At 40.2% G+C, this 12,329-nt stretch overlaps 1 protein-coding gene across 1 annotated transcript in view; it reads right to left on the reverse strand.

The window, feature by feature from the left end:
* Positions 1 to 5,576: 5,576 nt before the first annotated feature.
* PRMT8 (protein arginine methyltransferase 8) overlaps positions 5,577 to 12,329 on the reverse strand; it is a 71,868-nt gene continuing 65,115 nt past the window's right edge. The window contains exons 9-10 of the mRNA XM_059816122.1: positions 8,580 to 8,701; positions 5,577 to 6,117 (exon numbers count right to left, since the gene is read on the reverse strand). Coding sequence (XP_059672105.1) covers positions 6,034 to 6,117; positions 8,580 to 8,701 — 206 coding nt within the window. The 3' untranslated portion in view covers positions 5,577 to 6,033. The remainder of the gene's footprint in view (positions 6,118 to 8,579; positions 8,702 to 12,329) is intronic.

Here is a 12,329-nt window from a genome sequence, read left to right on the forward strand (position 1 = left end):
CCTTTCCCTTCAGCAGTATCTGGACCCTGGAATAATTTTATGTCTAAAGGACCGGAGCTCTGCTTTAGCAGTCATCTGTGAGCCGTGATCTGCCTCTTTCTCCATCTCAGCTGTGTACAGCACATGTCTTTTTTACCCTTTTTGTGTCTAGCCCCAGAAGCAGCAGCTATTTTCAGGGAACACTCTTGTTCCCTGTGGGCATACTACTGCCCTGGCTCACCTCCGTCAACACACTGGCGAGAAATACCCATATTCTGGGGAATCTCTAGCTGATGATTCACATCCTCTTTACTCTAAAACAATATATGAAAAATGAATTTAAAGTAATGTGGGTTTTTTTCTTTTACAATGAGGCTAACAGAAAACAAACATTGTTACATCATATCTGAAACATCAGGTTTGTTTCTTTAGTTGCTTTTTAAAAAGATTTGTAAGTGCACTAAATTCACACTCTATTTTTAAGAAGTTTATCTATGATCTAAAAGATTTGTCTTCCCCCCACCTGCCTGTGTGCTTTGGGGATTGACATCTGAGATGATCTCTGAGAAATGCTGAAGGGAAATGTTTCAAAAAAAGACTAAAAACCTCCCACTTTTCCAGTTGGAACTAGTTGGTGAATGCTTAGTGACTGTTGAGAAAGAAATCACCTGGCTTTGTTCTATGTTCAAACTAGGCGAGTGCACACACTGGTATAAACCTACACCTCATATGCCAGCCTGAAAACTGCTCATAAAATGTGTCCTCTGTGCCCCCAACATAACATGGTAAAAGAACCTGAAGTTCTCTTTAATTAGTGACCCTTGGAGGTACATTCTTTGCAAAACCCTTCGCTACACTTGTTAAGCAGTGTGTAACAGCAGCAATATGTACCTAGCCTCTGTCAGAAGGAGAAGAGGGCAGGGAGGGATTACAGGGGGATAGGTGGTGTAATTCATGTGAAAGGCTAGGATGCAGTCAAGGGTTGTGTAGGGAAGAGAGGAGCTACCATGAGGGGACAAAGGTGGGAACTAATTGTATCTTCCAGTATCTCATGGGGAGTTACAGTGAAAACAGAGCCAGGCTCTTCTCAGGGGCAAATAGTAAAAGAACAAGAGCTGACAGTCCCAAGTTGTAACATGAGAAATTCCCATTGATCATAAAATGCTTCCGTGTGAGATGAGCACAGCACTGGAACAGCTGCCCAGAGAGGCTGGGGAATCTCTGTTATTGGAAATGTTTAGGACTTGTCTGGACGAGGTCCCTGGGCAACATGAGTCGGCTCTGAAGTTAGCCTTACTCTGAGCAGGCGGTTAGACTAAAGAATTCCAGACGTCTTTTCCATTAAAAATTATTCTAAGATTCTATGAGGTTCTATAGCAAAATAACTCCGGCTACTCCGTTTTGCTGTCCCCTTTGCATTTTGAATACCTTCTTTCTTCCCTGTCACCCGTCCTCTCCATATATAGTGGGAGTCATTGCCTGTGGCTAAAGTAATCTACTCTTATTCAGCTGAGAAAGGAGTTCTGAGTCCTTGAACAAGAGAACTGACACATTCATAAGAGTTAGGTCACTCTGGTGCCTTCCTGCTCCCCATCCTCCCCACCCCTCTCTCCTGCTACCCCTGCCTGCAAAAGAAAAGCATATTCATCAATGCAAGCAGCCTCCTAAAAGATAATTTCACATTTCTGTAACACTCATGGGGCTTTGTAATTTGAAAGTAATTATAATACTGTGTTGTTTTGTGACACTGGGACATGCTTTTGTTAAGTAAATCTTTCTTTAAGTGTTGTTTACACTTTTTTTAAAAAAAAGGCTTGTGGTGTATTTTGGTCACCGAGAAGATGTTACATCTGCCAGTATGCACAGTACTTGAAGTTACTGATTATACAACACAGACAGATTGTCCTCTATTAGACTAAGTTCAATCCATATGAATTGGGCCACTTTTACAATATTATTGAGAAGATGTTGAAATGACATCATATATACATATTTTTAATGTAAGTAGTACATGTGGGATGTATTTTACAGGTAAAGGAGAGTGACTGTTAGATTGCCTTCTTAAAGCGGGGATTTATTCTTCATTATATACATAGAATACCATGTATCCTTTGTAAAACTACCTTCAAAGTGAAGGAAATTTCTCTTGATCATTTACAATCAAATCTTAATATGAATTAATATTAAATTTAAGACAAATCCTGTAAGAAATTATCTCTGAGAAGGTTCTTCAAACTAGCTCTGTAGTAAAAACATGCTGCCTCAGGTAATATTCTTGTCTACATTCTGAACCATTTCAACCCCTATTAAAAGTCTAAGACAGTGTAAAAAGGCTCTAAACCTAATTCTGCACACAGGCAGGTCCCAGAAGAAGCCCTGCAAAAACCAGACCAAACCAAAACTGTGAAAATTATAATAACACCTGGCAAGGGCTAGTTGGTGCTGGGAATAAGGAATGCATGTGAGAACACTACTGTTTGGCAGAGAACCTTGGGAAGACAGAGTAGCCCTCTCAACATCGGGGACTACCTCCCCAATCCTACAAGCGCTGCAAGTGTGAATTGCACGCTATGCCTTTTAGAGGCAGGCTCAGTACCTAGCTTTTTTGGATGCTGCTCTGTGTTTCAAGTGACAGGATAATCCCTGAGAAGAGTTTTAATACTTTTGCCTTAAGTCAAGGCAGAAGCGAACTGCTTTCTCTTTTCTCCAGTGCTGTATTTGTTACTCATCGGGGACAGTCTTTTGTGTAAATACTGTATTTCAGTTTCTTTCTCATGCTCTGTCCTCAGCTCATGATGTTCTTTTCCTGTCAGTGGGAAGGAAAAGAAAACGTTTAAATATATGTCTGTTTCAGACGTCAATAATCATTTTGTCATTAGTATTTTAATGCAAAGCTTTGAAGATCAGTGGCTTGGGTTCAACCCTGGAGTCCATGATAGACCTTATTCAAGCCTTGAGACGATTAGGCTCAGACTCTGTGGTAGTTACCCAGACTTGTTGGATTGCTGAGGAAAGCCTACCAGCCAATTGCACCTGGCCTGCAAGCTCTTTGCATACCTGTTTCACTAATGCTGACCTGACAGATCCTACTTGTGCTGAACTCATTGATGCTTTCAAAACCTTACTGGTAGGTAACACCTCTAATGGCCTTGGAAGCCTACATTTTCTTTTTGATCAATGTGATTTAAAGATACTCAGCACTGTAGTAGGCACTCTCAGTTCTTTAGGTGATGGACAAATACGTGGTATGCTTCTGATGTGAAGAAAAACAGAAGCCAGTTTCCCAGGGCTGAATGTGACTGAAGTCTGGTCATCACCCCAGAACTGTGCCATTAATGATATCAGCATGGACTTAACCTTGCAACACTGAAGTGAATGGGCACTTGTAGTAAGGCGGTGAGGTGGCCACTGTTGAAGAGAGACCTACATTTCACTGTCTTTAGGTGAAAGATGAGGCAGAAACGGGAGTACACAGCAGTGCTTAAAATACCTCTCAAAGTGGTTAATGAGCTGTTCTGATCAAGTTGTCTTTGCTGCTTCTTGTCCAATGCTTTCTGTCAGGCAAAAGTCACAGAATCACAGAATCATAGAATCACTAAGGTTGGAAAAGACCTGTAAGATCATCAAGTCCAACCACCACCCCAACACCACCATGCCCACTAAACCATGTCCCACAGTGCCACGTCCACACGTTCCTTGAACACCTCCAGGGATGGTGACTCCACCACCTCCCTGGGCAGCCTGTTCCAATGCTTCACCACTCTCTCAGTAAAGACATTTTTCCTAATATCCAGCCTGAACCTCCCCTGGCGCAACTTGAGGCCATTTCCTCTTGTCCTATCACTTGTCACTTGGGAGAAGAGACCAACACCCACCTCACCACAACCCCCTCTCAGGTAATTGTAGAGAGTGAGAAGGTCTCCCCTCAGCCTCCTCTTCTCCAGACTGTGTCACTAAAGTGACACATTATCAGTAAAGGCAGGCAGGCCCTTGTGAATTCTCTTTTTTTTGTGTGTGGTTTGTCTTGTCTTCTTTTAAACAGGGTGGGTTGTTTTTTTTCGCCCCCTTCAATATATTTAATATTAAAAGAATAATAAAGATTCATACAGTGGGCAAGAGAAGTGGATGCTTTGAAGTGCTGTCAAAGTGTAAGTTAGACAAACAAAGCAAGAGTCTTTCCTCTTTCGGTTATAGTCAGCTCAGTGATTATTGGCAAAGGAGAAGATGAAAAATTGTTTGAGTATCATTATATAAATGGAGGGGGCTGAGAAAAAATCTGTACCTTAAAGTCCTACAATCACAGATGTGTTAGTAGAAAGGGACTTCCAGAGGTTTTTCTGGTCCAAGTCATTACCGAAAGAGTAGCTGATTAAGCTATGAGCTGATCCCTTGAAAATGACAGCAATATTTGACAGATAAAATCCTAGTCATTTTGTCAGGAAAGTTGTTCATCCTCATTCCAAGAAAATGAAAGAAAAGTGCTTTAAAACAACAGTGATGAACTACACTGCAAACAGTATCTTTTACTGCTGAATTACAGTTTAATTTCTTTCTACATAGATACCATGTGATACAATCCCTAGACCATAATCTTTAGACCATAAGAAAATGGAGGCACTGTACAGTTCTTGTGAAGGGAAAACCAATAGAAATAGGTTTCTAAAAAGTGAAAAGTTGACAAATACCGCCAAAATACATCTTCAAGTATGCTTTATTTGCAGGTGATTAAAAAGTTTTTTAGGCAAAAAACTGGTCAATCTCATCCAATAGATGCTGGAACCTGATGTAGTGCCTAATGCCAGACAGACTGGAAAACGGATAGGACTGATGACGCAGGTTTTGATGAATTACATGTGATTAAATGGTCAACGTTCATATAGTAAAAAGACTTGATACATATGTATGAAGAATTATAAGCAGTTAATATTTTAACTATAAGCAGGAGATATTGTAAGAAAAACAAGGGGTGTAAGGGGATGGGGAAGCTACAGACATCTTAGTAGTATCAGAAGCCATATACATTTTTTTAAAGACATAAGCTTGTTCCTGCAAATCACTGCACTCTTGAGAATAGTATTTGCAATTTAAAACTCATCTAAAACATCACCAAAAGGAAACACTAATTCCTATGTTTTTGAAAATTATTTTGTATTAAGAATCTTGCAAAGAACTGAAATATGGCATGGCCAAGAAACATGAATTACCCACCGTTTCAGAGACTTTGCATTCATCACATTTAAATACTAGGTGTCTGATTTCAGGTCTCATGCAAAATCCAGCTATAAAAACTCACCACAGAATATTTTCAAGGATAAAAAGCTAATGTTTTTTAAAGCTCTGACAGCCATCCAGTTGTGAAGGTCAATTTTAAAACTAATGGTCCACTTTTTCCAGAGAACATTCAAAAAGATAGTTGTTGAACTTTCTGTAAATGCCCAGCTCTTATCTACACTTTGCATGGAATATTTACCAAAGCTATAACTTTGGACAGTTAATGGAATAGATCGCTGCCTAGAGTAGTGCCAGAGGTAACATCATTATCCTTCCATAACAGCATAATGAGAATTAAATAATCACAAAACAAATTCCTATTATGAAATGACATTTTTTTCTTATGTACAATATATATATTCATTTATATTGAATATAAGTCCAGTAATACTATCACAGTAATGTGCTGTAGCGGTCTTTCATAGTGAGAAAACTGCCCTAATCATCTTTAACATGCAAAGCTTGGAAGAACCAGAAATTCACAGTAAGTAGTACAATTTGTATATGCATCTTCTGCCATCCTAAAGTTAACCAGAACACTCACGACTGTTGCTTATTTTTCCTATATGTTTGACAAAAGCTACAGTTCTGTATACTGTACATTCACAGTGGGATCCCAGCCCCCTGTACTGTCTGCAAGAAGGATCAGGTTACCACTTTCCATCAGAGTAAACATTCTAGTATTTAATATAATAATCTTGTGAACAGTTGTTCCTAGCTTGAAGTTCAGCAGTTCAGGACTTGAGAAAAATTCTCCTTTTCATCTCTCTGAAAGGTTTCTTGCTAGCGCATTTTGTAGTCATTAGATACTGACATTTCGCATAGCTGTCCTTTAAAATCCAAGTCTACTGTGAAATCCAGGTCACGCTGTAAAAAGATTTAAATGTAACATGTAAGTAAAGACCATAAGTTTAGTGTATGAATTCAGTTATCATTGCGCGGGTTGAAAGGACCTGCAGATTCAAGAGACACCTACTGTGGTTTCTAACTTCTTTTGTTCTAAAATGTTGCTAACACTGAAAAAGCAGGATATAGGATGTATAACAGCATTCACCATACAATCTATGTCTAGGGCATATTTATGTCTTCTTCTTAAGGCTGATTTAGTGTCCTGGTTACAACCTGGAAGCTTCTGAAATGCTGTGCTATCATACGCATTCTATAACAATTTTTTAAGGGTATCCCCCATTAAGATGCTCTTCATCTAGGGTAAAGGGCTTTCACACTAGGAGTTACTCCGGAAGAGATCTAGTAAGCTTCCCACCGTAGAGAAGCCCTCAGTCATTCTTTATCTTATAACGACATATTTTGTGGAAAGAGGCACTACATAGCCCTACAAAACGAAGCTGTCTCTCTACAAGCTTTTGAAAGGCTTCATGTTTCAGAAGAGCAAAGCGCTAACAAATCCTTTTGAACCAAGGTGGTCTCTCTGTCTTACGATAATTATCAAGAACACATTAATTTTATCACCTAAATCTGCATTCAGGTGTTTACTGCTGTGCAAAAGCATTTGAAAGTTTTTGTTCATTTTTCCCTCAAAAGAAAATTGATACATTCAACCCAAAAGAAAATGTTCCAGTCCCCCAAGGACAACATAAAGGTGGGAGACGGACTATTTTCCTCTGCTTTCACAGCAAGCAGTACCTTCAGGAGTGAATGTGTTTGTTTGAATGCCAAGTTTATTTTGTTTTTATTTCTTCCCCTGTATCAATACTGCTATGAAAACCATATCCAATCTGTATTTGGCACAAAAAAGGAAAAGTAATGCAAAAAAGGAAGGCAATGAAATGTTAAGATTTGCTGCAGTCAACAAATGCAATAGTTCAACAATTATAACTGCGTGGATGGATTATAACCAGGTTATTTTAATGACTGTATGTTGTAATAGAAAATGAAGAGATTCTGCTCAAGTTTTTGGCAGAAAATGGTGCTGCTGTTTCTCCCGGAACCCATACTTCTCATGTCTTCCTCTTCTATACAGGCATGGGTTGTCCATCAGACCATGTCTCATACTCTCTTTACAAGTTAAAAGAAGCACTGAATAACTGACATACTTGGTGAGGGATTCAGCCCATAGCAGAGAAATTGAGGAAGTTTTCACCAGTCATGACAGTGTGATATTGTCGTGGTTTAAGCCCAGCTGGCAACTAAGCACCACACAGCCGCTCACTCACTCCCCCCAGGTGGGGTGGGGGAGAGAACCAGAAGAGTAAAAGTGAGAAAACTCGTGGGCTGAGATAAAAACAGTTTAATAGGTAGAGCAAAAAACACCGCGCGGAGAAGCAAAGCGAAAGAAGGAATTAATTCACCACTTCCCGTCGGCAGGCAGGTGTTCAGCTATCTGCAGGGAAGCAGGGCTCTATCACGCGTAGCGGTTGCTCGGGAAGACAAATGCCATTACTCCGAATGTCCCCCCCTTCCTTCTTCCTCCCCCAGCTTTATATACTGAGCATGATGTCATATGGTATGGAATATCCCTTTGGTCAGTTGGGGTCAGCTGTCCCGGCTGTGTCCCCTCCCAACTTCCCGTGCACCCCCAGCCCACTCACTGGTGGGGTGGGGTGAGGAGCAGAAAAAGCCTTGGTGCTGTGTGAGCCCTGCTCAGCAGTAACTAAAACATTCCTGCTTTATCAACATTGTTTCCAGCCCAAATCCAAAACACAGCCCCATACAATCCAAAACACAGCCCCATACTAGCTGCTATGAAGAAAGTTAACCCTATCCCAGCCAAAACCAGCACAGATATCCATCATGCTTTAGCTTTAGTCTTGAAGAAAACATCTGTATTTTCTGTGAAAAGCCACAATTTTTAAACAACCATTTCACTTGATTAGTGAGTTCAAGTACATTTGATCAGTGAGTTCACACAGACGTTCAGCTGAAATCTGTTAATTTCCTAAAGGAGAGTTCTTGGGCACTGAGTGGGAAATCTGGCTGTAGATGTGGAACTGAAGTACTTACTCTTGATCATCCTGTGTTGGCAGGAGGGATCTTACCACTGATTTTAGTGACAGTATGAAGAGACCCTTGCCTACTTGTGTCACAAAATGTGAGCCAAGCTGATGGCAGAGGGCAGCTGACTTGGTGATGTACTTGAATCATTTCTTCCTTCCCGTGCTAGCTTGTTTGCAGGCTGAGCTCTGTAACATTAGCACTGCATTATCGTTGCTGTCACCAATGTTGGTGAAGATGTGAGTAGAGCTCTTACTAATAAACATGAATTTAGAGCCTTTAGCGTGCTCGTCGTTTTACTTATATGCATTTTATTTACTGTTGATTATAGTTTGTGATCAATAGAGCTGGAATTAGAATCAGTGATGCTGACTTACCACATTTTTTGCGTTTGGTTTCATGGATATAGTCCCATAGATTTCTTCTCCTCGCCTCACAGTTAAATAGTCCTCTAAGTAGAAGACAGTTTGCTTCCAGTGAGTATAGGGAGCATCAGGTGCTAAAAATATATATATGGGTATTATTTATAGAAATTTCATCTTTGTCTTACACATCAAATTAAGACTTGGGAACAATTGAAAAAAGACTTTCTTCTCATAGAATGCTTTAACTTATATACTATATTAACAAACATGCTTTACAACAACACAATTCTATTGACTGTGAGTGGGTTGTCTTCTGATTTTTACTGGAATACATCAGATGTGAATCACACCCAGCAAGAAGGATTCCACCTGGGCATGAAGGATTCTACTGGGCATGATAGGCACTTTTTTTATGCTTTCCTTTCACACACACACCCCCCCCCCCCCCAAATTGGGGAAATCTTTACCACTAAGTGCTTTGAAAGTCAGAAGTCTAAATTAGTTCAAAAAACAATTACACAAAACCATGAAAGAAAGGTTCATCAAAAACTGTTAATCACAATTACACAGATGAAACCTTTGACTTATTATCCCGGAACAGCAGATTTTAGAGTTTCCAGGAGGATACAGCTGGGGAAAGAGCACTTGCACCTTGACCTGTTTTTGGACTTTTCAAAGGCATATGCTATGGGCAATTTGCCAGAGATGGATACTGGTCTAAATTAGTTTCAAGTCTTGCTTAGCAGAATCACTTTGATGACCTTCTGCTGTTGCAGGTTTTTATTTTACTTATTTGTTTTTATTTCTGATTTAAATTCAAATCTTTGAGCAGTGCCTAATGAACTTGCATTGGTTACTTCTTGTTCCTAGCATTCTTGCAGTTAAGAGCATCTAGGAACCTAAGAATAGCTGTGCAAGTGCAGAGACTTCCTGACCTGGCAAAAAAGCCTCTGATAAATTTATTTTTCTTCCATTTGTTTCACCAATCACTCTTTTGACACAGACATGGGCCCACTGTATTGGATCATGCTAATAATATCTTAACACAGTTTAATAGAAAAATTACCTCCTTTCATTTCAACATCAATGTTTCAAAAAAATATTTGGCCTTAGAAATTGTTTGTGACTGAGAGAATAAATGAAGCTTTTTTTAAAACTGTCAGGACAGGACTTTTTAACAGTTCTTTTTTTTCCAAAATTCTAGAATCAGGAAACTGATATAAACAAACTTTTGTCAGAAACTGTGTTGGCAAACTGGTATCTTCTAAAGGAGAAGTATTTTACCAGTTAATTTCTGGCTATGTATCTAGACAGTTTTAATGACTGTTAATCTCAATTGCTAAATGGAGAAATCTTCTTGCAGGAGTTCAGATCCAGAATCTGTTTTCCATTGGACATGCCTCTCTAAAATTTCTAACTGAAAACATGTTAGACCAAAACTAAACTGAACTTACATTTTAAATTGTAACTGCTATCTTGTACACACACGTACATGTGCACATGCCCTTATGCAGAACTACCTTCTTTAGAAAAGCCTGACATATATGGAAACTTGTGCTCCATGAACATGTGTGTGTGGAATGTAGGCACAGGTCTTCAAGTCCACTCCAAATCACAAACTTATTTTCTTCATAATTAAAAAAATGGCATATCAATGAAGTGGCACTTCCTCACGTCCTACAAACTTGGATATTTTACTGAATTCAGTAGCATTTTGCCAACAGACACTAGCTGAGAATCCAGACCAGTCTTCTAGACAGTGGTGTCTACTCCCTCAGTTACAGAAGGCTGAATGACCTTTTTATGGAGTAACTTGTTCTGCACCTACCTTATCATGATGTGCTGAATAGAGGCAGAGAACCACTTCCCTCAACCTCCTGTCTACACTCATGCTCATACAGGTCAGGATGATTGGCCAGATTTGCTGCAAGGGCACACTTCTGACTCACGGTCAGTTTGTTGCTCACCAGCATCCAAGAATCTTTTCCAACAAAGCCGATTTCTATCCAGCTGGCCCAAGCAATAGCATGGAGTTGTTTGGTCCCAGCTGCAGGACTTTGCATTTGACATTGCTGAACTTTCTAAGGTTCTCATCAGCCCGTTTTGAACCTGTGTAGGTCTCTCTAAATAGCAGCCCTTTCTCTCCAGCCTATGCTCCTCCCAATTTGGGATCATCAACAAATTTGCTGAGAGTGCACCCTATCCTATCATCCAGGTCATTAATAAAGATGTGGAACAATATTGACGTCACTGTTGGTCACCTGTGGTACGCTACTAATAACTGGCCTCTGGTTTGACTTTGCTGATTGACATATTTTGAGCCAATTTTTTACCCATGTGATTGTTCACTTATCTAGTCTGTATGTCATCAATATAGCTGTAAGGATGCTATGGAAGGTTGTATAAAAGGCCTTGCTAAAGTCAAGGTATACAACAGCCACTGATTGTCCCTCGTCCACACAACTAGTCATCTAGAAGGCAATCAGGTTGGTCAGGTATAATTGGCTTTGGTAAATCTATGCTAGCTGTTCTCAGTTACCTTCACATAGCTGGAAATAGTTTCCAGGTGGATTTGTGTCATAACCTTTGCAGGAACTGAGGTGAGGTTGACTGGTCTGTAGTTCCATGGATACTGCTTGCTGCACTTGAAGATGGGTGTGATAGCTGCATTTTTCTAATTATTAAGAACCTTCCGCCATCACCATAGCCTTTTAAAGATGTTAGAGGGTAGCCTTACAAGGACATTGACCAGCACCCTCAGCATGCTTGGACGCCTCCTGTCTGGTCTTATGGACTTGTTCAAGGTTCTGTAGTCCTGATGGCACACCTTGAGGCACAACTCACATACTATCAGGTTCATGGTATAAAAACCCCTACTTCACCAATGGTTGCAAGGCACCCCTTCCATTATTTTAGATACTTTGAATAACAATTAACCCCTTCACATAAATAGTACTTGTCTTAGTGCAATTAGAGGGGCACCACATAGGACCCAGAGGAAATTCTGGACCAAGTACTGTGCAGAGGAGTCACAACCAACTGGTTCCCCCAGGCTTCAGAGTGGTCCCTAGATCTGCTATAATTGGTGATATGGCTGTAGCCTCATTTGCATCAAAGAAGGCCAGAGTGATCTTTGGTTTTAGAGGAAGCCCTTGTCAAAAATAAACAAACAACTTGAGCATGGACTTGAAAATCTTAAGAATTTGACTTTGCATGGATATCTGGCTAACAGCTTTTCCTCATTTGCACGCAATGACATCCAACCTTCTTTATTTGATGGGCCATACAGCTTCCTGGAGAAGTTAGTTACTGAAGTAAGATATTCAGGGAATTGGTAGTGAAGCAAAGAGGAGCATTCAATGTAGCATTTGCCAAGTGACAGGAGACAGAATATGGAGACATAGGAAGCCTCTCCAAGCAAGCCTCCAAGGAGGCTGAGCCACCAGCTAAGAGATCTAGCTGCAGAAAGAATGATGAGAAAGGGCAAGTCATCAAAGCTGAAAGGAACCTAGAATGGGAGTGTATGACTAAGCATTCAGAAACTCTGAAATAGCAGCCTGTGAGAGCTACAGATAGCTTAGAGAAGCTGGGTTTTCAGGCACTGCTGATGAACCCTGTTCTTGATAGAGGATCAGAAATATTGGAGATTGTGACTCCTTTCCCCTCTTTTTTATGACAGGTAGGCACAAAATACCTTCTAGATACATTTGCAAGTTGAGGCCGGTCTGCAAAAACCTCTCTGTATGAAAAACACTTGATATC

Source organism: Gavia stellata, chromosome 4 (assembly GCF_030936135.1).
Source record: "Gavia stellata isolate bGavSte3 chromosome 4, bGavSte3.hap2, whole genome shotgun sequence".
NCBI classification, from domain to species: Eukaryota; Metazoa; Chordata; class Aves; order Gaviiformes; family Gaviidae; genus Gavia; species Gavia stellata.